Source organism: Lynx canadensis, chromosome F1 (genome assembly GCF_007474595.2).
Source record: "Lynx canadensis isolate LIC74 chromosome F1, mLynCan4.pri.v2, whole genome shotgun sequence".
In the NCBI taxonomy this organism is placed as follows: domain Eukaryota; kingdom Metazoa; phylum Chordata; class Mammalia; order Carnivora; family Felidae; genus Lynx; species Lynx canadensis.
Genome location: NC_044319.2, coordinates 24,436,166 through 24,463,786, shown reverse-complemented (window position 1 = coordinate 24,463,786; position 27,621 = coordinate 24,436,166). Strand labels below are relative to the sequence as shown.

Here is a 27,621-nt window from a genome sequence, read left to right as displayed (position 1 = left end):
CCTATCTACCCAGAAGGTTTTTCTGTGTGTTCTCTAGTTTTTATCTCCTCCTTACCCCATCCCCCACCAAACAACAACAAAAACTGGACAAAGTAGCTAGTTGGTTGATACTGACATTTAAAAAATGGTGCTGGAATGGGGGGGTGCCTGGGTGGCTCAGTCAGTTAAGCGTCAGACTTCAGGTCAGATCGTGATCTCATGGTTCGTGAGTTCGAACCCTGCTTCGGGCTCTCAGCTGTCAGCACAGAGCCACCTTCAGATCCTCTGTCCCCCCTCTCTCTACCCTTCCCTGGCTTGTTCTTTCTCGCTTTCTCAAATAAACTTTTAAAAAATTGTGCTGGGAGTTACTAAGCCCTATTCTCCCCTGTTGGAAGATCTGCACTGTCAGTGTCCCCTGTTTCTTTCTTTTATTACTCCTATTTTGAGCTAGTTGCCATACAATTGTATATTCACTACCCATTAACTTTAAAATCTCATTTCTTAAATCTTTTGGATTTTTCCATTATAATTGGTAATAGTATTTGGTTTCACTACTCTGCATTGCTAATGCAGATTTCTGGTTTTTGAACAAAGCTTTTGATGGGACTCTTACACCTTTCAAGGTAGAGAAATAAGATTATGTCAAACCATGAGTTAGAAAAGGGCTTCTCATGGTCAGTAGACCAGCATCACACTGGAAGCTTCTTAGAAATTCAAAATTGTGGGCCCCAGCCCAGACCTGAATCAGAATCTCTAGTTGCTGGGCCAAGGAATTGTATTTAACAAACTTTCAAGGGTGTTTTGGCATACTGAAGTTTGTGAAGCACTAAGTTAGAACTCTCCACTTACACTGTTTCAATTTGTAGTGCGTTTGATTGCTAACAGAATCAGGAAAATCACCAGACACAAAGCAATGCCAAATAGCTTCTTTTGAGGCAAGATTTACCCCCTTCTTTCCTCCCCCTCCTTCAAAAAATACATCAATTCAAAGAACTATGGTTTGCAGAAAAGTATCCTTAGGGCTTGTTGCAAAGGCAAAATGATCCGAGCCACCTTCCAATTTGTTAACTCTGGGAATGAGAATACATGTCTCCCAAAACATAGCCATCTTTAATAAGAAGAATGTTAGCCAAGTCTGCCATTTGTTGCTTCCCTGCCCAATGGAGCAACAGATAGAAAGGTGGAACATTCCATTTTGCTCCCTCCAGTGAAAACTAGGAAGGATATTGGAAGCACTGGCTACAGTTTGGTTTGTAGATGGTTAATACTTCGCTCTTCCCTTGAATTTATTTCTGCCAACACAGAAATTAGTTTCTGTCAACCAGGAGTACTACTTACCCATTGATATAACCTGGATTATGTCCCCTTCCTGAAACTCCAGGTCTTCTGGCTGGGTAGCCTCGTAACTGAAGAGTGCTACCACTTGGCCTCCTTCCTTAAGCTGAGGTTCTGTAGTCTGGTTATTAGCTTCAGATTTTTCACTTTCCTTGGGTTCGTCAGGAAAGCCTTGGTCACCCTGAAATAATAAAAGGCCAGTGAACATTGACCATCGCTAAAGAAATCGGTGAAATGTCAGTGTAGCACCTGGGATATAAACTTATAAAGGCAAATTTGTGATCAGTCCCTAGCATAGACCTAACATGCACTTTATGAACATTGGATGGTCTGCAGGAACCTATACAATCTTAAAATCTTCAGAAACCTTACAGTAATTCTGGAAAAGAGTAGGGTACTACTTTGCAGAGGGAAAAACAGAGATTGAGTCACAAGTGACAGAACCAAAAGTCAAACCTGGGTGTCTGACTCTGAATCCAATACCCTCTCCCCAGCACCCACAACACTAGGGACTTTGTTAGAAATGTATATTTCTGGTCCTGTCCCAAACCTATCATTAAATCAGAAACTCCTGGAATTGTGGGGCCCAGCAATCTGCATTTAAACAAGCCCTCTAGGTAATTCTCACACTTGATAAAGTTTGAGAATCCCTGCAGAGCTTCTTCCCAAAGCCATGAAAAAGGCTTTGCTTTCTGGTCTATGTAGCTACACATCCTAGTCACCATTGTGGTCATTTTTGAGCCACAAATGTTGAAAAGAAGAGGGGTGTAGTTTCTAAAGAAATGAATCAGAATCAAACAAATCCACATTAGAAACCCTGCTAGGGTAAATGCTGTGCCGACCCTTCAAAGATCTCACTTCCTAACGTTGCCTGTTCCAGCCTTGGCAGATCCCTTTTACAGAAAGGCAGTACAGTAAGGTAGAAATGGCCCTACGGAGTCCCAAGGCCTGGGTTTGTATCCTGGCTCCACTGCTTTCCCGCTGTGTGTCCCTGAGCAGGCAGTGTAACCTCTCTGAACTTCAGTTTCCTTACCTGAAATTGAGGGTAGAGGACTGAAGCAACAGGATGTAGAATAGAAATAGCTGGCAGTTACTAAACATTCTGGGAGAGGATTAGTGTATGTGTGTGTGTGTGTGTGTGTGTGTGTACACACACACACACACCCCTCAGTATTTAAGCTTGGTTAATGGTAAGTGTTCCTGCACAGAGTAGATTTTTAAATGATAGTTCATTTTCCTGCTCTTCTAGTAAGTGAATGAGAACATCCTGACTTGCCACCAACAAGAGTAAGGGGCAGTGATGAAGAACATTCAGCAATGACCTCTGAAGCTGGACTGAGGGCCAGCAAGACTCTGTGCTGGGAATTTGGGGAGGGTTAGCCCCGGACAGCCACTAATGAGACCGGAGCTCTCTTCAAAGGACAAAAATCGACAATAATTAAAAACAAACCTTTGAAGTGGAGTAAGCCACATTTAGGGCACAGCTCCTAGGCAGAATCCTTTCAAGACGATACCGAAGGGATTAGTCCCAAGACGGACAATTGAAAACCTAGGATGACCTTTCAAACTTCCAAGGGAACCCCTTGCACCAGCACTCGCCCACCCCTGCCCAGGGTCCCGGCTCCCGGCCTCTCAGCCAGAGGCACCAGCCAGGCTACTCCAGTGGCCCTACTTCCTGAAGGCAATTTTCTGAGCTCTTAGATACCACCAACCTGGGGCTAGAGCTACGGGGCTTTCCTCCAGGCACACCTTCTTTGCTTCCTCCTCTCCTACTCATTTTTCTTTCTCAGCAAACATGCGTCTTTGATTTCAGTGAGAACCTACCAAAGAGACCCTTCCATGACTAAGCAGAAACCCCTGCCCAGCTGTGGGGATGAGGGTGTGGAGGAGGGACTCCCTTCACAGGGCCCCAAGGCCTGGGGGGTCTGGAATAGCTTGGCCAGTGTGGTCATTTCCATAGTCTCAAAATCCAATGGTAGGTGAAAAACAGTAGCTCTCCGAAGGGTTCACACATGACCTGTTGAATTTTGTACTGCCTACTGCTGTAACTGCAGATGCCGCCATCTAAAAATGCTAAAGCAGGAGCTCCTGGGTGGCTCAGGCAGTTAAGCTTCCGACTCTTGATTTTGGCTCAGGTCGTGATCTCACGGTTTAGTGGGTTCAAGCCCCACCTTGGGCTCTGCGCCCTGGCAGCGTGGAGCCTGCTTGGGGTTCTCTCTCCCTCACTCTCTGACCCGCCCCGCTTGTGCGCTCTCTGTCTCTATCAAAAAGTAAATAAACTTTTAAAAAAATGCTAAAGCAGGAAACAGGGGAGTCGGGGCTAGTGGGGGCGGCGGGCGGGGGGAGAACTGAAGGTGTCAGAAGGACCATGGCTTTGGTCAGTGGAGACGGGAGTCTCCTTGACTATGTTAGGACTCCCCAGTGTCAGGGCTATGCATGGGGAGCTGAGTACTCAGAGGAAGTCCGCTGGCCGGCCAGCCTCACAGAGCCCCCTGCTTTGCTCGTATGCCCCAGAATCCTCCATCCCAAGCAGTCATTCATCCTTTCTCCCCTGCTCACAACCTCATCCTAGTGCAGCAGCGTGCAAGGCTTTCTGTCATGTGGCCCTGTTGCCTTGCCAACCTGTCTCCCAGCACTCGCCCTGTCGTGTCCAGTAACACCGACCCCCCCTTCACCCACTGCCGACTCTTAGGGTCTTCCCTCTGCCCTTCCATCTGTATAAGGCGCCCTAACTTCCTCCACCTTGCTAATTGCTATTTACCACTTTAAGCCTAAGCCTCCAGATGATTTCAGCATCATTTTCTCTAGGAAGACTACTGACTTGTCCCACCTTCCTTCAACATGTTTGGGTGAGAGCGCCTCCCATGTGCTTATAAAACGGTACGCCATTCGTGCGTTTCCATCAGTTTACTTAACACATGTCCTGCGTTTTCCCCCAAGAAGAGCCTATGTCTTACTAGTTTTCTTTTTAAGTCTATTTATTTTGAGAGAGAGAGAGAGAGAGAGAGAGAGAGTGTGTGTGTGTGTGTGTGTACGTGCATGAGCAAGCAGGGGAGGGGCAGAGAGAGGAAGAGAGAGAATCCCAAGCAGGCTCCATGCTGTCAGCACAGAGCCCGACCCAGGGCTGTAACTCATGAATCGTGAAATCACGACATGAGCAGAAATCAAGGAGTAAGATGCTTAACCGGCTGAGCCACCCAAGCATCCCATGCCTTAATAGTTTTTATATCTCCAGTGCCTAGGGAGAGCAGAAGTGTTCAGCAAATGTTTGTTGAAGAATAAATAGACAAATGCTGGAAACAATCCAAATATCCACGAAGAGGTGAATCAATAAACAAATTGTAGTATTCATACTATGGAATACCTTTTAGCAATACCATCAGCAATCAAAAGAAAGGGACTATTATGGGGCGTCTGGGTGGCTCAGTGGGTTACGCATCTGATTTCGGCTCGGGTCATGATTTCATGGTTTGTGGGTTCGAGTCCTGCATCAGATTGTCTGCTGTCAGCACTGAGGTTCGCTTTGGATCCTCTTTCCCCCATCTTCCTCTGCCTCTACCCTACTTGTGTGCATGCGCACGCACTCACACACACACACTCTTTCTGTCAAAAACAAACATTTAAAAAATGGACTATTACAACAAAAAAGTATATATAAAAATGGAAGAGTATATACTGAAATGGGTGATAAAACAAAAATTTATACATAGAGTATATATATTCATAGGAATATATACGTACTGTACCATCCACTTACATGAAATGACATAAAAGACCAAAAAAAAAGTGTGTTGGTATATTGACAGGTATGTTGATGGATGCTTTTCCGGGGCCATGGTTGTGGGAAGGAATTAACATCAACAACAAGAAGAAATGGCAACTTTTCCCTCCCGGAGACAAAGGGACGGTCAAGAGTGTTAACTTGTAGCCACTACTTCTAGCCTCTAACTTTGCTCCTAACTCCAGCTAAGTCTTTTCTAGGCCCTGAGGTCTAGAAAGGTGTCCAAGAATGTAGGCAGGCCCTGGAGTCAAACCACCCACCGAGCCCTTGCTCCTCTACTGATGGGCGGTACTCTTGGTCAAGGTTACCTCTCTTTGTCTAGTCTCCTACATTATAAGATGGGATGACGGTTCCTCCGAGAGTTTCTCGGGGACTGTAAGAATGGATACGCAGCGTACACTTAGCACACCATATGGCACGTGGTTAGTTCCTAATAGAAGCTTCCTATTAGTAGGACGTTTATCCAAGTCCTCTCTTTGTGAACTAAATGCTCTCTATTACCTTCCAGCCTCAAGTGCTCTTCCCGTGGAAACTTGAAGTGGAGAATGGCTAGGAGCTCAGCCTCAGTTAGGATTTTATTCCCACCTTGCTTGAGAGTGATGGGCCTAAACGTTGGCTCATTTACAGGTGCTGGCAGAGAGGACTGAGAGGCTTCCTGGGCATTCTTGGGCCTGCTCTTCTCCCGTAGGGACCCCTCTCCTGGCTGCATCCGGGGCCCCTAGCCCCAGGTGAAAGGGAGGCAGAGGTGTTAGCCACCCTAACCTCAACACCAGGCACAGTGCCCGGCTCACCGAAGCGCTCGGTAAGTGTCGGAATGTGGACTGTCCTTGAGGAAGTGGCCCAGTACAGACACGACCTCAGGTGCCCTTGGGCTCGCCGCACTCACCACTGTGTTCTCACACCACACAGTCAGGCTGTAGTTTTTCACCTGGGCCCAGGCAGCCTGCATGTTCTCTTCCGAGAGGGGCACCAGCTCATTGCTGTCCCGAGGCCGGTAGCTGGGGAGACAGGAGTGAGAACCACGCCGGAGAACAGCAGTGCAAATTCTCTTCTCTCCTCCAGGCCCATGCCAGGCCCCCAGCTGCACCCTCTCTGCGGGTGGACCCACCTCAGCCGAGTGTGCTCCGGCAGGAGCTCCAGTTTCTTAGACACCATGTCCCGGACCTGGCTGTAGGGGAGCCCGGGCTGCGTCTCCATGACCACCGTGTACTTGAAGTGCACCTTGAGCGTGTAGGGCATGGGAATGCTGAGCTTTACTTCCTGAGGGGAGAGGAAGCAACGAGAACTCCTGAGCGTCCGAGGCCTGTCCTGAGTGTGCTCACGGGGAGTACTCGGTGTGGTGGGGAGAGGCCAATAGCTCACCGGCTCGACAGCCGCGGGAGGACTTTCAGAGAGTCCCTAGACCCCTCCAGCCTGGATGGGAATTCCTCCGGGCCAGAAGATCTGGCCCATGGGCTGAAGGCCAGTAGGAAATGCGTGCACTGGGCGGGGAAGGTTGTCGAGGGGTGCCTAGCCCAAGGATGGCGTGTGGTGTTAGCTCACCCACCCTTCCTTTGGGACTCTTTCTATAATCCAGGGAGACAGGCTTATGGTGGATAGCTTAAGCTTTTTCTTTCTCTAGCATTTGAAATAGTGCAAGGAGAAACGGTTACCTTGGACTCTTCTTTTCCTTTTTGACCTAAATGGAGAAGGTAAGTAAAACAAAAGAAGGTGGTGAATGAACACTCTGGGCCAGCCCCTGACTTACACAGAAGGGAACCCTCTTAGAACAGGACACCAGCTTCTTACCTTGAACTCCGGGGTGATGCTTCACCCTAATAAACGGTGGGGGAATCCCACTGCAGGGAAATGGGCAAGACGAAGCCCAAACACACAAATGAACCCAGTCCCTGCCCGCGGGGAGCATACAGGCAAGTGTTGGAGGACCAGCACGTCCCCAGCAATGCATGGGGTTAGCAGGGACCCAAAGTCCAGTTAAACCAGTGGGCTCTGGACTCATGAAAGCAGGGAGTGCAAGATGAGCCAGGGGCCACGAGAAGGAACGTTAGAACCACTTATTTTTACCTTGTCCTTTATTTTTGTGTATGTTTCCTAAGGTGCATAATATATTAATGAAGCAATATGCACATAATTTATATAAGAGAAATCTGCATGAAGATACTCACTAGAAAGAGCACATGATCAAAACCACTGATCTCAAACCCAGCTAACCACTAGAATTCCTTGGGAGGTTTTTTTTTTTTTTTCTGGAAATACAGATTCTCAGGTCCAATTCTAGGCCTAAAAAATCAGAATCCAAGGCCTAGGAATCTATATTCATAAAATCTTTCTAGGTTAATATGTGATCCTTGGGGCGCCTGGGTGGCTCAGTTGGCTAAGCGTCCAACTTCGGCTTAGGTCATGATTTCATGGTTTGTGAGTTCGAGTCCCACGTGGGGCTCTGTGCTGACAGCTCAGAGCCTGGAGCTATTTTGGATTCTTGGTCTCCCTCACTCGCTGCCCCTCCCCCACTCACGCTCGCTCGCGTGCTCTCTCTCTCAAAAATAAACATGAAAAAAAACTTAATATGTGATCCTTGTTGGGCCCCTAGACAGAAAAGATAAAAACAAAAAAACTGAGGGTGATCTGAGGGGTAATTAGAGAAATTTTAATACAAAATATACACTATAATGTTATGTTAATGTTCAATGTCCTTGACATAATGATTGTGCTGCGCTTATGCAGAAGAGTACAGCTAATGCTCCAGTGTAGGGTGAAATGCCATGAGTCTGTAACTTCCTTTCAAGCGTCTCAGGGCGGGGTGGGGGGAGTGGGGAGCGAAGCAAGTACACGGTACAAAACGTTAACAATTGGTGAATTTAGGTGAAAGGTATTCTGGTGTTTATCGTGCTACACTTTTCAACTTTTGATCTGTAGCTTTGACGTTTTTCAAAATAAAGTTGGAAGTGTGGGGAGCACCCGAAAGGGTCCTGGTGATCTGGCAGGCATAACACCCATCCATCCAGGATCTGGACAAACCATCTATTCAATGCATCTCTACCAAACCCTTCTCCAGAATGCTTAATGCTTAAACTCTATTAGTGACCAAAAGCTCCTTCCCCAGGCACCACTCTCTATACATCCGGAGAAGGCCCTTTCGTATCTGCCCTTAGCTCTTTGTCTATGCCTCAGGGCTCTGCAAAGCAGTTTCTTTTCCAGATAGACCTCCTTGGACATTTGAAAAAAAACCTCTCCATTCCCTTCCAAGGAAATGCATGTAATAACTCCAACCTTCTCTCTTGGGACATGGTTTCAGTACCTAATGACTGAGGAGTCCGGTGACTATTTGAGTTGGACACTCCACTGCCCCCCAGAAACCAGCTACATTTGCCCAAGCCCCATGGGTGTTCTAGGACATCTGTTTGCTATGTTTTGGGTGGGTGGGTGGTGCAGGAGAGAGGGCCCCTGGGGCTATGTGTTCATAAGCTGAGTGGCATGTTGGGAGGAGAAGAAACCAGAATCTCCCAGAAGCCTGGGAGAGCAACTCTGTCAGGAAGTAGTCTGGAGCATTCCTGCACCCGGGCCAAGGATGTTGTTCCAAGGACACTAACCTGGTGGCAACTGGGGTCTTCCGGGAGCATCAGAACTGGGAGGAGCTGGGATATCAGAATCTGGGGAGGCTTCCTCCTGGAGGTGACAGAGAGGGTGAGAGCCTTCATTCAGACAAAGTTCTTAGTTAGGAGTGGGACAGGGGGAGGCCAAATGGAAAGGAGCCAGATGTAAATGGCTTCCTAAAAGTTGGAGGGGTGGTAACAGTCAGGGAGACTAAGGAAAGTGCTGGTTAAAGGGGAGGCAGGGTTGGCCTGGTGGAAACAGTAGAAAGGAGAACCCTGACCCCCTCCTAAGAGGCCCTCACTGCCCAACCACATTGGAAATCCGCTGGAGATGAGGGAGGCCCCCGAGTCTTGTGTTAGCTCCCCCTCGCCCTCCACATCTTGCTCCTTCAAAGGAGAAGGTCCATTTCTCATTTGTGTGGCATTTAAAACATTTTAAATGTTTTAATGGCTTAAAACATAAAGCCATCTGGGTATAGTAACTCTGACCAGGGAGGGCCAAGCCCACAGAGGACAATCAGTTGCACAGTCTAGAGAGAGACAGGTTTCCCGCTGTCAGACATCTGCACAGTAGACCCAACAAAGACCACTCACCAGGCCTGGCAGAAGGGCAGGCCTTTGAGGAGTGAAGGGGAAAGCTGGCAAGGCCCAACCTCTGATGCCATGAGTTCATGCTCTAAAACAGATTTCTCTTGTTTAATGGGATTTCCCCAGCCAACGCATTGACTGTTCCTCCAGGTGAAGAGAACTTTTCCGGGAAGACCTAACCTTCATATACTACAGGCTTTGGGTCCCAAGTCACCCGTGACCAGGAGGAGAAAGGTGGGTGGGCACAACGGGTCCCTCAGATGTCTCCACTTAGCACATCTGGGTGTTTTCCTTCCTTCACCCCAGGTCCAGCTCTGGGCCGCTGGCACCAACCCAAGGTGGACTCGGTGCTAGTGAGTGAATAAGGACAGCGCTTTTGTCACACCGCCCTTCCCCCCCTCCACAGAGAGGCCTGTCAGTCGTGGGGCAGAGGTCGGGGGCGGGGGTGGGGGGTGGGGGGTGGAAAACAGACCCGGCCTTGGCACTACGTTACCTGGGGCTGCTGCTGAGCATGGATCCGCAGCTCAAGTGGTTCAAGGTAGTTGCAGGGAACGAGCCCCTTCTGTGGTGCAACATCACAAAATCAGAAAGGGGGAAAAGGGTGTGCTCATCGGCACCCATGGCACCCATACCGCCACAGGGCCCAGAGATGCGGGGGAGGGATGGGTATACGGGCAAAAGAAGGTAGCTGGTCGGCAAATGAGGTAGCAGACACCTCAGAAAGCTCCGCCATTGGCTGCCAGGATCCCATGGCCAAAGGAACCACCCCGGGTCCTCTGAATACCTGTCCGTTGAACATGACCGTAGCCCAGTTATCATTGCCCTTCTTCAAGACAAAAACGATGTTCCCTGGCATGACCTGCAGCTCTTCTGCGGTCTCAGGCACAAACCCAAACAGCACACGGTGGGCTTCCCCTTCCAGAGCCCTGCAGGGGTAGACGTGAGATGCTGTCCTCTATCCAGCCTGGACTGCATCCCACCCACGGCTCTATGGGACAAGCAACAATGGACATGAGGCCGGGAGACATGCTCCAGGCACCCTCGAGCTCCACATCTATTGCCTCTGGGACCCTGAGCAGGACCAGGCAGGAAACTGCATGTGAACCCGCTCCATAACCCTAGAGGCAGTGGGACAGCAATGAAAGACAAAAGACAACGCAAGACAGCCAGGCATTGCTCTCCTTGCCCTCCCTTCCCTTCCAAGAAGGAAGCTTCCCGGGTGTGCTTGGCCAGCCCTCTGGTCTGGGCTGGGGTAGACAGGGCTAGTGTGACAAGGGGAGCACACAAGTCAGAGGGCAGGTGAGGGCTAGCTGGGTGAGAAAGGGGGGTGGGGAGGAGGGAGGCCAAGTCCCCCGGAGCCACAGCCAGCAGACCAGGCACACAGCCGGAAGGAAATGAAGAGCAGGAAACCAGCTCCGGGGGGTGGGGAACGTGTAAAGGTGTCCCGAGACCACCCAGTGGTGTGCTAGGCAATGTCACTGTCCCTTTACCATCTCTTCAAGACCTACTTTGCTCTCGGAGGCCCTGGGAGTGCCATCTGTGCCACTTCGGAATGTGTGACATCGGGACTGGCTTCAGGGCTGTGTGATGTACCTGCTCTGGCTGGTGGCTCCCTCTCGCTCCCCCTCTGTCCCCTTCCCCTCAGCCCTGTTTCCTGCTTCCAAACAGTGGGCTATCTATGTAGGGGAGACAGGCTCCTCCAGCAGGCAGAGTTAGCAATGAGTTCATCAGCCCCCTCATTTTTATAGTTGCTGTTGTACTTTTTTTCATTTAAAAAAAAAAACACAAAAACACCTTCTTTATTGCGGAGGGGAGCCGGGCTTGCTTCCTTACTTAGAGGAAATTCCTCAGAAAGCTGTAAGTTGTGTCATTCTTGGCTTCTCATCTTATAGAAGAATGGCTCCTTTTTCTTGAGTCATTCCTCTTCTCCAGAGACCACGTGCCCATAGGGAGTGAAAAACGCCCACTCGGGAAAGGACACACTACCTAGCTTCCCGCTCTGCTCGCCTGACTCTTGAAAGCTCTGGCCTCCGCCTCTTCTTTTTTTAAAAAAAAAAATTTTTTTTTAACGTTTATTTATTTTTGAGACAGAGAGAGAGACAGAGTATGAACGGGGGAGGGGCAGAGAGAGAGGGAGACACAGAATCGGAAGCAGGCTCCAGGCTCTGAGCCATCAGCCCAGAGCCTGACGCGGGGCTCGAACTCACGGACCGCGAGATCGTGACCTGGCTGAAGTCGGACGCTTAACCGACTGAGCCACCCAGGCGCCCCATGGCCTCCGCCTCTTCTGAGGAGGCTGCTGCCGGTGCAAAATGGCTCCCCAACCTTTGGTCAGTGTTCTGGCCCCAGAGGGACATGTTCCACAGACTGCCACCCTTCAGCAATGACCCTCGCTATGTGGGTGGCTGTGCACGTTGACCTGGGGGCACAGGGACACCATGTAGCTATAGCCAGACCCCTGTGGTCAACCCTATCACAGCCCAAGACTCCCATTCCCCCTACATCACTCCGTTCTAACCCGGAAAACAGAAAGAGTCCATGTATTAGGCTAAGTTCTGCAGGATTTAGACCCTGACCCCGGCTTCATCTTCTTCACTCTTTTCATTGCCATCAGTTCAGGCTTTGAGCTCAGATAGTCTGCACACTGATCTAAATCTAACTTACCTGAAGATCTCTGGGGTTTTGGGTCTGGGTGGAGGTTCAGCTGCCTGTGGAACATTCAGGAGAAATGAAGAAGGGAAGGACAGTAAGGGAAGGATAGTAAGGGAAGGAGTGGGGGCGAGAACAGACCGTTAATGGTAATTTGAGCCTTCTTCCACACCAGAAAATCAAAGAATGCATTTCTAGCTGGCTCAGAACACTGTCTAGGGAACGGGCACAGTGTACTTTGACTAAACACTGGAAAATCACCCCTCCCCCCAGCCCCTGGGTACAGTTTCACTAGCACAGCAATTTCTCTTGAGCCAGTCCTGGTTTCTGGAGAATTTTAGCTGTCCCAGAGCAACATGGCGTCACGAGGGGTGCTTTTGACCTTGAGCTCGGTCCCTTTCCTAGGAAAGTTTCCAAAAGCTCTGTTCTATAATTAATGTCTGCTATATCACGTGACACTTGTGGGTATTTAAAATCAACTCAGAACCCACTGACCAGGCAGGAATCTCCTTTCAACGTGTTCCCTGTTCTACACTGAATACCGTGGAGCCCACCGATCTGGCTTCTTCCTCCTTGTGGTGTCTCTGCTGCTCTGACGCCCAGGGGGCCTCCACAGGGGCTTTCTTTGTGAAGGAACAAATTTCGTTGTGAAGGAACAAATCAAAGGATCCTGAATCTCTCTAGCCTCCTTTGCTCATCTCACCCTCCAGAGCCCCAGCGTTGGTCACATCCTGGGCTAGCGGCCGTCATTCTGATCCCGGTAGGCCGTCGGTGCTGCCGTCCGAGTGACCAGGTGTGTGAAGCCTGGAGTGTGGCTGTCACGCTCAGAAACCCTTCCCTGTGCTAGTGCTGCCCAGCAGGCTCTAGTGCAACAGCTCAGGTGTTCCTCAGCCTGTCTTCCCTTCTTCGCTTCACAAGGATGGAAATGCCTTCACATTTCTAGACTCCTTACGTCATCCAGTCCGCTCAGAGCCATCTCTCTGAGCCCAGATTGGTCAGAAAAACGGCTCCTTCCCGGCACCCATCACATTCCTGAGGGAATCCCCTGCACATAGGCAGATGCATGGAGCGGGACCAGCCCACAGCCTCAGACCCCAGGCCCCACGGAGTCCCCTACTAGGCCCTGCGTCTGAGAAGAGGCATCGTCAAAAAGCCTTCTATAGCCTGCCTTTCAATTTCCTGAGAGAATAGTCCAGGCTTCAGGAGAGACTGTCAACAGAGGCTCTCTTAGAACACAGAGAAGTGAAGACTGGGATTGGGGGGAAGCAGGAGGGGTGGTTTCTGGGAACTTGAGGTTAAGCCTAAAACTGCCTCATTCTCCTCACGGTCACGGAACCCGTGACCGAGAATGGCCAGGCAGACACCGTCAGCAGCAATGAAAGGTCAGTTGAAGGAGCCCTTAACATGAGGCAGTTCAGCACAAATACTCTCCCCAGCTGGATGTTTCCAGAGAGTCCTGGAGACCCGGATCCAGGGAGAAGGACAGGGCTGCCTCACCTGTGGCTGCAGAGGGGCAAACCCCGAGAAACTGTCTTGATCCACCACAGATGCCACCACCTGCAATCGAGGGAGGAAGGTGTAAGGGCCCTGCCAGCACTGTCTCCCCATGCCTCATGGTTTTCCCCGAGATCCCTCCTTTCTCGCACCCTGGATCCATTCTCACCGGAGCCTGGTCCCAGAGTGGATAATGGCTAAGGGTTGGATTGTTGACCCTCTGAGTGAGAAGTTCCAGAAACTGAAGTAACTAGTGCCTTCCCAGCCCTGCTAACCCAACAGGCTCTCACTCTAGCTCTCTTTTTTTTTAATCGAGGTGAAATTCACATAATATAAAATTGACCATTTATTTTATTATTTATTTATTTATCATTTTGTTAATGTTGATTTATTTTTGACAGAGAGACAGAGAGAGAGAGAGAGAGAGAGAGAGAGACAGAGCACAAGCAAGGCGGGGGAGGGGGCAGAGAGAGAGACAGACAGACAGACAGACAGAATCTGAAGCAGGCTCCAGGCTCTGAGCTGTCAGCACAGAGCCCAATGCGGGGCTTGAACTCGTGAACTGTGAGACCATGACCTGAGCCAAAGTCGGACACTCAACTAACTGAGCCACCTGGGTGCCCCTAAAATGAACCATTTTAAAGTGGACAATGCAGTAGCATTTAGGACACTCACAATCCTATACAGCCACCACCTCTACCTAGTTCCCAGTCATTTTCCTCACCCCCCAAAAAATGCCACACCCACAAAGTGGTTAGTGCACGTCCTTCTCTAGCTAGCACCTGGCAATCACCAAATTGCTTTCTATTTGTGTACGTTTGCCCATTCTAGATGGTTCATATAAAGGTAATTACGCAACATGTGGCTTTTGTGTCTGGCTTCTTTCACATAGCGTGATGTTTTCATGTTTCACCCATGCTATGACTTATATCTGTACTTCATTCCTTTCTATGGCTATTCCATTGTATGTCTATATCACATGTTGCCTATGCATTCATCCACCGATGGGCTGAGGGGTGGTTCCACTGACCCAGGCGCCCCTGAGCTCTGCTGCTCTGCCAGAACCAGCTACCCAGTCGGGCAGCGTTAGCCCTACAGATAAGTCAAAGCCAAGTACAGGTCTGGAAGGCGACTGCTGGCTCACTCGGGCTCATTTCTGAGAGGATTTAAGACCTGGATTTAAAGGAGCCCAGTTTACAAAGGAGCATAACCATAGAGCTGTAGAAGTGGAGATATCAAGAGCACCAAGCCAAGAGGATGCCATGCTGGTCCGTTTCACTAACATGTTCCCTCCACATTGACTGAGGGCCTCATAGCTGTGTTTTCTTTCCACTGGCTCAGCCCCCAAGCCGCACACACTGTGATTCAGCCTGTGGCTCCCACCCAGGGTCAGGCTGGAAGGGCAGGATGAGAGGAACTTGCAGACAAGAAGCTAGAAGCGTTTGCCCGCCTTTCTGCAAGACCTCCACACCGGAAGCAGTCTCTAGCTGCCTGCTGGCCACGGAGAGCACCAGGGGGGTGCCCTCGTCCCAGGAGTCTGTCCCACCCTGGTCCGTGCACGGCCCATCCCATAGAAGACCCAGGGGAAGCTGAGTGAGCCTACTTACTGTCGCCTTGCCGAGGTAATCCTTCTTGACCAGCTGAGCCACTTGCCTCTCGTTTGGTCGAAACAGCCTGCCCACAGGGATCACCACAGGCTCATACAGCTTCTGTTTCTAGAACACAGCATGGTATTTCCTTATCTGGGAAACGGGGATAATGATGCTTGTCCTGCCTCCCTCACTGAACAGATGCAAAGATTCACTGAGATAACCTCACAAAAGTATTTTTTTTTTTAATGTGTCAAGACTGAACTTGTTATTATTTCAGAGTATCTAAGGTAGGAACAGTTGGTTTCTATATTGCCTTACCCCGAGAGGCTGTGTGGACATCTGGCTGTGTTATCTGCTCAGCACGCTTTTTCCCTAGGGGGCTGCCCCTCTCCCACTCTCTGTGGCTCGGGTGGGGCTGTCACTGAGCACAGGGGACGCCACAACCACAAGGTGGCCCAGGGCCCAAGCAAGGCCCATGACAGGCCTCCCTTGGGACTGGTGGCTGCTGACCTGGACAGGCATAGAAAGACTGACTCGAGCCCCCTTCTCCTTGATGTTTTTTAAAAATCTGATTTAAGGCTTGTTTTATCCCAATGTGCTCTGACAAACCATGGATCATTTTCACTGTTTGTTCACAGAATCAATGTGTTTTTTTGAGGGCCATCGTGTGCCTGGCTGTGAGGACTCAGAGGTGAGCACAGCCTCTGGCCTCCTGTGCTCGGGTGCAGCCTCCAGTCCCCAGTCCCCCCGGTGCCACCCCAGAACCCCCACGTCCCCAGAGGGTGGCTGGAGGCAGGGCTCTGCCATCCCCAGCTTCAAGCCTCAGCTTCTCAGCGCTCACTGCCAGGTTCAAGATCCTACATGGAATTGTACCCCAAGATCAGTGTAACCCAGAGCTCAGAGAAGGTAAAAGCGCCGCTTCTATGGTTCCTCAATCCACGTGTCCACTGAAACAAATACAAGTCCAGTGAAAATCCTCTTGCCATCCCGCATCATCCATATACTTACCCAAACACATTCCATGGCTTTGTCAATTTTAGAATGTCTCGGCTCAGACTTCATGCTCATGGCCAAAGCTAAATGTTCCTCAGCCTTTTTCCACTCCTCCTTCTTGGCATACATGAAAGCAACATTATATAACACCTAGAAAAGCACAGACCATAACACAAAACTTGAGGCTGCTCCAAATCTAGGCACCAGGGAAGAGCTCGCCTGTAGCTTCTGGAATGTTGCCTGGAGGCATGCCTCCCTTTCTCAGCTTTCCTGGGAATATCTAAAGTATAACGCGATCAATCTTGTTACCAAGTCATGCCCGGTCCAAGGACGGTATTAAGAAAACATCACTTAATGCATAAATCCAACATCATGTGCATTGTTCTTTCAACAATCAAATAGGTCAGGAGGGAACAAAAACTATGGTGTTGCTTTAGTAGCGAGAAGAGCGATGTGCTCAAGGCCCTTTGAAGAGTGGGGAATAAAATCCATGCCTGTGGCCTCCCAGTCCAGCTCCTCCTGCCTCTGAGCCTAGGCTAAAAGGCTGAACAGGTGCAGGGTGGGGAGAGAGAAGGTTCCAGGTGCATCATCCGACACCAGCAGGTGCATCCGGCACCGGCACCAGCAGAACCCTGCCTGAAACAGAACAAGACTGTGGTATAGTCATCGGGGCAGGAGGAAACTCCATGGACAAAAGTGCAGTAGAGCTGGAAAGAGACTCAGCACAAACCCCAGGCAGCGCTTTACTGGGGACAAGCGGGAACAACACATTCACCAATAATCATGATTTCCCAGGTCTTGAGTTGGGTGGTAGGTTCAAGAGTGTTTGTTTTATTATTATGCCTTCAACTTACGCACACGATCAAATCTTTTTTGGATGCATCAGCAAGATAACACAACCACTTGACAAATGAAGGGAAAAGACCCTCAAGCAAAGTTGGAAAAGCAACAGGGAGCGGAAGAAGATCAAGATGGCAACTAATAAAGCGGGTTAACTTTCCTTCATTTTCAGGGAGGTGCAGCAAGGTCTTACGGTACCCGACACCATGTGTGGAGAATGAGCTGAGCAGGCAGGAGCTTTGTTAGGATGTCAGTTATAAGAGTCACAGCCTGATGCCCCGGGTGGGGTGGAGGTGGTTTGCCAGAGCCTCAGAGCAGAGGTACGGTTGGTCAACTGAGGCCTAGCAGAGAGGCGTTGGCTGGCCTTCTCTAACATGTAGAGGCAGTGAGGTGCAGGGGTTAAGGGCACAGGTACCCCAGGGCTGTTTCTGGTATGTGGCCTCAGCTTCACTGTAAATTGGTGACAGTGACTGTGGCTGCTTCCAGACTGTTGTAAGAAATAAATGAATAATTTATAGAAAGCGCTGCTGCAATTGCTTGGCGCATGGTGGGTATTCGACAAACATTTACTCCTACTATGACTACTGTTTGCTGTGCTATGTTGGGGCTTGATGGAAGGCTGAGCAAAGGAGGGCTTTCATCCCCCCAAGTCCTGCCTGCCTTCTCAGGGAAAGTAACAATGCCTGCATGCTTTAGGGGAAGACCACAGGGCTGAGTTTTGCAGACTGATGCCATCCGGGGATTCTTTGTGTTTATAATCAGAGGCTAAAACTAGGAAGGACTTTGTGCTCCTGGAAATCGGTGCTGCCTGTTGGAGGCAGTGTCACTGTCATTCTCCTTGCCATCATCATCATCATCATCACTGATGCCACCTACTGACCACCCATTGTGGGCCTTTTTGTCTACATTATCTCTAAGCCACACAAACCACCATATGAGCTGTGGCCTCACTTCTGTGCGTCTATAGTTTTTCCACTGCAATTCTCTTGTCCCCACCTCACCACCTCAGATTACACATGACCATGAGCTCCCCGGTGCTAACACCTTGTCTTGTGGACCACTGGACCTCTATGCCCAACACTAGCAGGCACTAGAAATGTGTACAAAAATACATGGGTTTATTAATGAATGTGGATGAGGTAAGTACTCAGTCCTTCTTTACAGATGATAAGGAGCCTGAGGCTCAGAAATGACATATAACTTAACCTAAAATTGTACAATGAGTAAGTGTTGGGCTGGGATTTGATCCCTATCTACCTGATTCCAAAGTCTTTGCTTTTAATGGTAGCCAGCTTCCAAGATGGCCCCCAGTGATTCTCACTTCTTGGCCCTCACCCTCTTGTTTCCTCCCACAACCAATGTAGCTGACATGTATAGCCAATAGGATATTATGGAACGAGGGGGTGTGGCATTTGAAGCTATGTTATAAAAGACATTGACCCTCCATATTAATTTCTCTCGGATCACTTCTTTCTCTGGGGGAAGCCAGCTGCCATGTTCTGACAAGACTCAGACAGTGTGATGGAGAGTTTCATGAGCAAAGACCTGAGGCCTCCTACCGACAAGTAACACTAACTTGCTAGACACATAAATCAGCTTAGAAGGTAGACCCTTGGGCCCCAGTCAAGCTTTCAGATGATGGCAGTGTTGGCCAACATCTTGACTGCAACCTCTTGAGAGCCTCTGAGCCAGAACCATCCAGCTACACCACTCTTGGATTCCTAACCCCAGAAATTGAGAGATAATAAATGGTATTGTTTCAAGCCACTGCATTTCAGAGCAATTTGGTATTCATCAATGGATAACCAATGTACTTCCTCTCTGTAACAGTCTGCCACCCACATCCCCAATTTGGTGCAGGGCCTCATCCAGATAAAAAGAACGGTTTATCAAGGCAAGTACAGACGGGTGGCAGGATTGTGTTTCCATGGAGTTAGTGGCTGGTGCGGGGTGATGGGACCAGGAGTAAGCCCAGAAGCAAAGATTTAGATTCCCTTCCCAGGCTATTTCTCAGCCTCCATGAACTGTTGCCTTCATGCACGCTCGATTGGCCCAGCCCAGTGCTGGCCATGTGCGCAGGAAGAAAGGAGAACTCAAGTCTGCTTAAAAATTCCTATTTGGCTCTCTGCGACCTTCTTCTTAAGACCTTTTCCCACAACAGGTTTTTGTCACTCCATGACTGGAAAAACCTGAGACTCTTCAAAAAGAATGGTGTGATTTTGCAGAAGCCAGGATTCTACCCTGGTGGGAAGAGAAGGGGTGGCCTTATAGGTAGGAAAATGACAGGACGGTCCCCTGTGGCATAAATAAGGGCCTTAGACCCTGAAAACTCCAGCTTCACCTGCAAAGAAGCCCCCACAGCCAGTATTTCCTGCCCCTTGGTCATTTCAGCTCCAATTACAGGGGAACATTCCTCCCATAGAATTCTGCTTTGATGCCAATGTTTTATGATCCCTTTTTCTAGAGCCACTTGGTCTTCCAACCGTTTAATCTGTACAAGTGGTTCTCCCTGGGCAGGGGTTTGGGGGGGGGGGTGGTGATTAGAAATGTCTAGAGATATTTTAGGTTGTCCTGTGGCCGGGAGGGGTGGGGCTACTGGGATCTGATGGCTAGAGGCTAGTGTACTGCTAAACCAACCCCAGTGCCCAGGACAGTCCCCTACAACAAAGCAGTACCTGCCCCAAGGCATCAGTAGTGGCCTGGTTCAGAAACCTGACTCTAGAAGCTGGCTGAATGCGAACCAGTTCTCTGAAATTTCCAAAGCCTCGTTTTCCAAGACTATGAGAAGCTGTTAGCCTGCTGCAGGGCAGGATGGGGGCACATGTCCCCAGGGGCCTGGGCAGCTGTGGCCTCTATTATTAGCCCCGAGCAACCCTGAGAACGCTTGGCTTCTCCTAAGAGACTAAAGCAAGGGGATTTTTTTTTATCAGCAATTCTTCTAAATAAAGATCTGATAAGTGCAGGGATTTTAGGTTTTAAAGCTGGTGCTGTGTATTTGGAGTTTAGGAGGGGGGTGGGGAGGGTTGGTTGGAGAAAGCACACGAGGCTGTGAAGTCAGAGCCAGTGATGTTTCTCCCTTCTGGTAACACAGAAAATAAGTTCTCCTTCTATGGAAACCTTCCCTCAATTTGTGCTTTGAGCTGTTCTTTGAACCAGGGAGGACAGATGTGTGCCAAATTATCCTCACTCTTTCTCTGGGTATCGACCAAGTACATGAGGCCTGAACCATTAATAGCAAAGAGCGTGGTCTGTAACTTGGGAACAGAGCGAGGTTACGGCAGGTCCTGCGTGGATAGCAAACCCATGATTTTGGATTTGTTAGTATAATGCTAAGCAAATAGCTTGTCAACCTGAATTATGAAAATTATTATGAATACTTTCACAGGCCAGCACACTCGGGTCCAGCCTCCCTTCAGAGAGCCCAGCAGGCTCATTTCTGCACGGTCCTTTGAGCCTCGTTAAGAAAATGCATGCTTCAATAACCAGAGACTCCAGGATGAGCCTGAAGGTATCAATCCGAGGCTTTTCTTTCTTTCTTCTTCTACTTGTTTTTTTTTTAATGTTTATTTTGTTTTTGAGAGAGAGACCAGAGTGTGAGTGGGGAGGGGCAGAGAGAGAGGGAGACACAGAATCCGAAGCAGGCTCCGGGCTCTGAGCTGTCAGCACAGAGCCCGACTCAGGGGCTCAAACCTGCAAACCATGAGATCATGACCTGAGCTGAAGTCAGACACTTAACCCACTGAGCACCCCAGATGCCCCAATCCGGGTCTTTTCTTAAGGGGAAATCGGAGTCCCGAGGCACAGGAGGCTTTTCCAAGCCCCCAGGGGTTTCAGCAGATCGCTGTGGATCAGAACTGTCTGCTGTCCCTCAGCCACCGTGCACTCCTGCCCAGGCTGGGCCCTTCCTCCTTACCTCGCAGGCAAACAGCTTGAACTGCAGCCCCAGAATCTTGTAGTCTATCAGCTGATTCCCTCGAAGCTGAGTCAAGGCCTCTTTAAGGTCTTTGATAGCTGAATCATATCTGCAGGACAGAGAGAGAGGAAACACAGTCCAGGGCACAGAGGAGCAAATGTGGGACAGGATGGGTGTCTGCCTCCTCCCTTTCCTGACCCATCTCACTGGGACAAAAAGGCTTGCTGGTCCCTTTTGGCCTGCTCTAGTTCTTTGCCAAGCCCGAGCCCCAGTATCTCCTAGTGCTCAGTGTGAGTGGCGCCCCGTGGCGTGTGCATGCCAGCACCCCTGTCCCCTCCCCCAACCCACAGTCTCAGGAAGCCACAGGGATTTTCTTCTCTGTTAACTGCATTCAACTCCCACCTTTCTGACAAGCAGCTTGTCACTTCCCAGCGGAGCCCTCACCCTCGCAGCCCCTGAGTCTCCGGAGCTGATTTGGAGCACCACTCCCTCCCGCTCCCCACCGTCAGGCCAGGCACATCTCCCGGGGACCCCCTTCCACGGCCCAGGACATCATCCTCCTTCCCGGAACTTTCTCCTTCAGCTTCTTTGGAGTCCAACTTAGCTCTTGGTTTTGCGGCCTTCTTAGTCTCCCCCGGCCGCTGCCCTCCCCACACACTTTGGAAAACAGAAGAAAGAAACCACCAATTAAGCCAGATGGCTTTTCTAATGCTGCTCCTGGCACTGCCCTTTGGCTTTGTTGCATTGGCTCCGTGTTCACTGGCTCAAGGTGTACGGGCTGCTGTCGCTGGATTTGCGACAGAGAACGGGGCTGACCACGTCAACAGTGCCTTCCTCAATGTGGGCAGGACCCAGACCAGGTCTCCTTGGCCTGCCCCTGACCTCCGCAGAGGCCCCAGTGAGAGGCAGCCCTTGCTGGGCGGCAGGGGGTGGGAGGCACGAAAATCAAGCCGTCCCCACCTCCCTAAGCGCCCTGGCCCGGCAGGAACAAATTTCCCTGGCTGGTTGTGGGCAACAGAAACAACAGTGCTGAGGCCACTGTCTGACCTGGAGCTGCCGTGAGCAGCTGCCCTTGGAGGCAAGCCTGGAATCAGGTCACGGTCTGGTCGTGTGGTGTAGGGCAGGCACCCCAGGACAGGGGCCACGAGCGCAGGACCAGGCCCATCAGTTCTGCTATTAACCGGGAGACCTTGGCAAAGTACTTCCCTGGTCTCAGGTTCTGCACCAATAATACGAGCACAGGGGCACCTGGGTGGCTCAGTCTGTTAAGCCTCTGACTTCAGCTCAGGTCAAGATCTCACGGTTTATGGGTTTGAGCCCCACATCAGGCTCCATACTCAGAACCTGCTTGGCATTTTCTCTCTCCCCCTCTCTCTCTGCCCCTCCCCCTCTTGTGCTTTCTCTCTCTCTCAAAATGAATGAATGAACTTAAAAATTTTTTTAAATACTTAAAAATAACATGAGTGTATTGTGTATAGGAGCATATTGTATTCGAGGAGCATATAATAGGAGGAAGTTCCCAGGATGTGGTCCAAGATCTAATTTCTGGAGTCAAAACCACTTGGACCTGAGTCCTAGCTCTGCCGCTTATGATCTGGTGATGGAGAGAAAGTTGTTGAATTTGTCTGAGTCTGTTTGCTCCTCTTCACAGAGAATAATTGTAGCATGTGCCTCCCAGGGTTGTTGTGGGAACGAAGTGAGATGTGCTCAGGATCATGCTTGGCACACACAGCAGGTTTACTGCTATTATTATTAATTATTTTAGCTCTAAAATTCTGGCAATTAAATTCATACACCCATCCATTATTATGTGCTGAACACGGTACGGCGAATGAGGTATTATCCGGAGGTAAAACCCCACGGCTGTAGCAGCTGGAACCGTGACCTCAGCGGGCTTCAGGGCTGACCGGGAGGACGGGCTGGCCTGACAGGCCTAAGCTGCGTGAGCCCCGGGTGGCGGGGGCAGAAGCTAGACATTCTGTCACCCTTGCTTTGAAGTAACTCCCACAGCGGCAGTGTCTATAGGAGTAATGGAAGAAAGGCTGCATCTGAGCCAGGAGAATGGCTTTCTCTCTCACATCCTTGCTGTGTTCACACAGATGATGGTAAAACCCGTTAAAAGCGCACAGCCACTCCTTCAGAAGCAGGAAGCACGCCAGGTCAGGTCGTTTCTATGTTCTTGGAGACGTTGCGGAGAAGGGGGAGGGAACGGGCATCCCTGTTTCTTCTTTCTAAGCTGGGAGACTGGGTGACTGGCTCGGATTCACGGAGCCCAGAAGAAGGGCAGGCGGAAACGCAGGTGTCCTGGTCCTTGGGCACAGGCACTTTCCACCGTGCCAGGCGCCTGTGTGTGAGGTAGCGGAAGGGCCCCAGAGGGCATGCTTGGAGCGCTGCCAGCGTTCACCTACACCTGTGCCTTCCTCCCTGGCCAGCTGGCCGCGCAGGTGGGTTTCAGCTGTGACGTAACACTGCCTGTGTCTACCTGGTAGTGAACGAGCTCCACACGGCCCTCAGAATTCTCCCGTCCAGTCCGACAGGTTCTAAAGATCCGGGTCCCGGTGGGAGGGAGAGAGAGAAAGAGCTGACAGATTACTCAAAGTGCTCACTTTGTGCTAAAAATGTCTGGTTTCAAAGCATCGCCCTAACTGCCTGCTGCACCCACAGCGTCCCCTAGGAGGCCAAGGTGCTGGCAGCTTCCTGCGGGTTCTGCTGGGCCAGGTGGGACGGCTTTCTCCAAACCCACCCAGAGAGGGCTGCCCTGGACCCAGAGCCCCCCCCCCCCCCCCCCAGGGAGGGCTCACCAGCACAGCAGCAACCTCGAGTGGCTTTTCACCAGCTCTGAGCCTGAGAGGGTTTACAATCCTCATTTTTGCAGTACTCCCTGTACAGGTTTCTCAGGGACCACTGACGTTCCTGATTGTTCCCGTGCCACCAGTGCCCAGGCAGCCCAGGATTCTGCAGCTCCGGCACTTGTATCCAGAATGCTGGAGAATTCTAGCAAGCTGAAGTCAAAATGTGAGACACCTCCATGCAGGGGGAGGCTCTGTTGTGCTGCGTCTGTGGGCCAGCTCCGTCTAAAGTGTTCGCCGTTCCTATCACAGCCCTAAGATTCATAAGGCTCAGGGTCCGAACTGCAACTTAGAGCTCCTTCCCCTTCCAAAGGAGAAGGCTGGGTTGGACAAGGTCCTGGTCAGCACTGAGGCACCGCCTGCCTTCTTGGACACACACTCAAACTTCGTTCTCTGCAATTTCATAATGATGGGAGAGCCATGCAACAACAGGTAAAAGTGGGGGAAACGGAGAGAAAGAAGCACGCATAACACTGTCACCCTACACAAGTCCCATTGTAATCTGGAAGAATTCCTAACCTACTCATTAAGAAGTCATTTTCCTGGACCCCATGGCACTCATTTCATTTTTTTTTTTAATATATGAAATTTATTGTCAAATTGGTTTCCGTACAACACCCAGTGCTCACCCCAACAGGTGCCCTCCTCAATACCCATCACCCACCCTCCCCTTCCTCCCACCCCCCATCAACCCTCAGTTTGTTCTCAGTTTTTAAGAGTCTCTTATGTTTTGGCTCTCTCCCCCTCTAACCTCTTCTTTTTTTTTTTCCTTCCCCTCCCCCATGGGTTTCTGTTAAGTTTCTCAGGATCCACATAGGAGTGAAAACATATGGTATCTTTCTCTGTATGGCTTATTTCACTTAGCATAACACTCTCCAGTTCCATCCATGTTGCTACAAAGGGCCGTATTTCATTCTTTCTCATTGCCACATAGTAGTACTCCATTGTGTATATAAACCACAATTTCTTGGGGTGCCTGGGTGGCTCAGTTGGTTAAGCCGCCGACTTCAGCCCAGGTCATGATCTCACGGTCTGTGAGTTCGAGCCCCGCGTCGGGCTCTGTGCTGACAGCTCAGAGCCTGGAGCCTATTTCAGATTCTGTGTATCCCTCTCTCTGACCCTCCCCCATTCATACTCTGTCTCTCTCTGTCTCAAAAATAAATAAACCTTAAAAAAAATTAAAAAAAAATTTTTAAAAATTAAAAAAAAATAAACCACAATTCTTTATCCATTCATCAGTTGATGGACATTTAGGCTCTTTCCACAATTTGGCTATTGTTGAGAGTGCTGCTATAAACATTGGGGTACAAGTGCCCCTATGCATCAGTACTCCTGTATCCCTTGGGTAAATTCCTAGCAGTGCTACTGCTGGGTCATAGGGTAGGTCTATTTTTAATTTTTTGAGAAACCTCCACACTGTTTTCCAGAGCGGCTGCACCAGTTTGCATTCCCGCCAACAGTGCAAGAGGGTTCCCGTTTCTTCACATCCTCTCCAGCATCTATAGTCTCCTGATTTGTTCATTTTGGCCACTCTGACTGGCGTGAGGTGATATCTGAGTGTGGTTTTGATTTGTATTTCCCTGATGAGGAGCGACATTGAGCATCTTTTCCATCTGCCATGGCACTCATTTCAAAATAATCTCTTCTAGCACTTTCCCCTTTCTGCCTTGTGTTATAGGTATTAGTGTTTGTGACCTCTTTCTCCCTTTTAATTTTTAAGTTCCTTAAAGCAGAGGGTATATTTTGCTTGCTTTTAATTAATTCCATAAACATTTATTAACTACTATATTAGACACGGGAATACAAGTGTGAATAACTAAAGATTTCTCTTGAGAAACTCAAAGAGTAGTGAAGGAGATAAATATATAAGCCAATATCTGTCACCGATGTTATTTCTTCTTCTTTTTTTAAAAATTTATTTATTTTCAGAGAGAGAGAGGGAGAGTGAGCAGGGGAGGGGCAGACAGAGGGAGAGAGAGAGAATCCCAAGCAGGCTCTGCACTCTCAGCACAGAGGCCAATGTGGGGCTCGAACCCACAAACCTCAGGATCGTGACCTGAGCCAAAACCAAGAGTCAGTACCCCCACAGATGTTATTTTAAAAGACACAGAAGAGGGGCACCTGGGTGGCTCAGTAGTTTAAGCATCCAGCTCTTGGTTTCAGCTCAGGTCATGATCTTACAGTTTGTGGGTCTGAGCTCTGCATCAGGCTCTATGTTGACAGTGGGGAGCCTGCCTGGGATTCTCTCTCCCACCCTACTCTCTCTCTCTCTGTCCCTCCCCCATGTGCTCTCTCTCTCTCTCTCAAAAAATAAATAAACTTTAAAAAAGGTAAAAAAAAAAACAAAAGAAAAGAAAGAAAGAAAAAAAAGAAAAAGGCACAGAAGAGAGTGGTTACTGCCGTAGTGGTCGAGAAGACTCGGGAGAATGCTTGCAGGGTGAGTGAGTGGGTGGGCAGCTGTGGGACCACACGGAAGCAGGCCAAGGAACTTTATCCTTTAGCACTAGAATCCACTGGAAGTTCTTTTTTAAATTATTGATAGAAAGCGAGCACGTGTGCACACAGGCGAGGGGCAGAGGGAGAGAGAAAGAATCTTAAGCAGACCATGCTCTGCGTGGAACCTGACACAGCACTTGATCTCATGACCCTGACCCTGGGATCATGACGTGAGCCCAAACCAAGAGTCGTAGACACTCAACTAACTGAGCCACCTAGTTGCCCCCCGCTGGAAGTTCTTAAGCAGATCACATTTATTTTTTAAAGATCACTCTGGAATAAGTAAGACAAAACTAAGGGATGAGAAACCAGTTTGGAAGTGATTGCAACAGTCCTGGTGAAAATGAGGGTCTAAACCTGATGGAGAAAAATGGGTGGGTTTAAGAGACATTTGAGAGGTCAACTTGACAAGGTTTGGGAAAAGAGACATGCTGGGTTGATTCCAGGTAGAGATTTAGCAGCTGGCTGGCTACAGGTGGAGGTCAAGGCTGTGGGAAAGGGTGAGATTCCTAACGGTTCATGTACGGATTTTTAGGGGACACAGAACCCCCTGAAATTTTATGTAGAAGTATGTATGTGCTTGTACGTGCTTTTCTGGAAAGATAGCCCATAAATTTTGCCATTTGGCAACCATTGCTATTGTGATAAGAAGGGAAAGTGTCAAGGGCAGAGCCTTGGGAGGTGGGGACACTAATGCCTATGGATCGAGCAGAAGAGACAGCTCAGAAGTCCAGAATAGTGGCTTATTTATATTATTTCCTCAGTAGATAGTCGCTGAATTGATGATAAAGTTTGGTAGATTTTTTTTTCTCTCAGACTTAACTATTATCAATCATAGACTAATTGAATCCTAGGTCTCATTCCTATATCTTTCTAAGATCTCTGCTTCACTCAAAATCCAAGCCTTTCTGGGACTTCTGGGCATTTTTGCGTAGAAATTTCTTCTGGGAGCCTTCCCTCATTGCCAGTTGTCTCCCCTCATTATAGGCTGTTAGAGCTAATTAAAGGATGGCCTTAGAGTTCGTCTTTTGAGATTTCAGACTAACTGGAGGATTTGTGCTCAAGCCTCCCTGCTCATTCCATCCATCTGGAGAACATAGGGATGAGGGAGTGGGGGGGACAAGGAAAATAAGGAGAGAAAATAAGAAGGGAGACAGGCAGGACGCCACCAAAAGGTAAATTCTTGTATATATCTTCCTTCAATCCCAGGCTTTCTCTCCCTAGATAGCCTCTGTGTCTGTGGTTTTTCTTCCGGGAAGACTTCACTCCAGCCCTTCCTCATTCAGGTAATTGTATCTACATCTTGGAAGTCCTCTGAGCCTCTAATGGTTGCCCCTAGCAACAGCTGAGCACAGCAGCTTTCTAGGCTCTGTTTCTGATAGATCCTACGATCCAAGCCTTTCAAGATTGCCCAGGATGAGAGCCCAGCCATTCCCCAATACCTGGATGTTCTCTGCTATTTCCCCTTTGCCCTGCCTCACCTGCTGAGGATCCTCTCTCTCTCTCTCTCTCTCTCTCT

At 49.5% G+C, this 27,621-nt stretch overlaps 1 protein-coding gene and 1 long non-coding RNA gene across 2 annotated transcripts in view; both read right to left on the bottom strand.

Annotated features, from left to right (window-relative positions):
* NCF2 (neutrophil cytosolic factor 2) overlaps positions 1-27,621 on the bottom strand; it is a 33,504-nt gene that overhangs the window by 2,351 nt on the left and 3,532 nt on the right. Inside the window, exons 3-14 of the mRNA XM_030302274.2 lie at positions 20,758-20,866; positions 16,020-16,154; positions 15,027-15,134; positions 13,423-13,482; positions 11,941-11,984; positions 10,061-10,202; positions 9,770-9,838; positions 8,686-8,761; positions 6,748-6,773; positions 6,204-6,355; positions 5,982-6,093; positions 1,318-1,495 (exon numbers count right to left, since the gene is read on the bottom strand). Of these exons, the coding sequence (XP_030158134.1) occupies positions 1,318-1,495; positions 5,982-6,093; positions 6,204-6,355; positions 6,748-6,773; positions 8,686-8,761; positions 9,770-9,838; positions 10,061-10,202; positions 11,941-11,984; positions 13,423-13,482; positions 15,027-15,134; positions 16,020-16,154; positions 20,758-20,866 (1,211 nt within the window). The remainder of the gene's footprint in view (positions 1-1,317; positions 1,496-5,981; positions 6,094-6,203; positions 6,356-6,747; positions 6,774-8,685; positions 8,762-9,769; positions 9,839-10,060; positions 10,203-11,940; positions 11,985-13,422; positions 13,483-15,026; positions 15,135-16,019; positions 16,155-20,757; positions 20,867-27,621) is intronic.
* Positions 22,193-24,234, bottom strand: LOC115504982. The gene is made up of 2 exons (XR_003965871.1): positions 23,559-24,234; positions 22,193-23,297 (listed from the first exon to the last, which is right to left on the bottom strand). It is a non-coding gene; the product is annotated as an uncharacterized LOC115504982 (long non-coding RNA).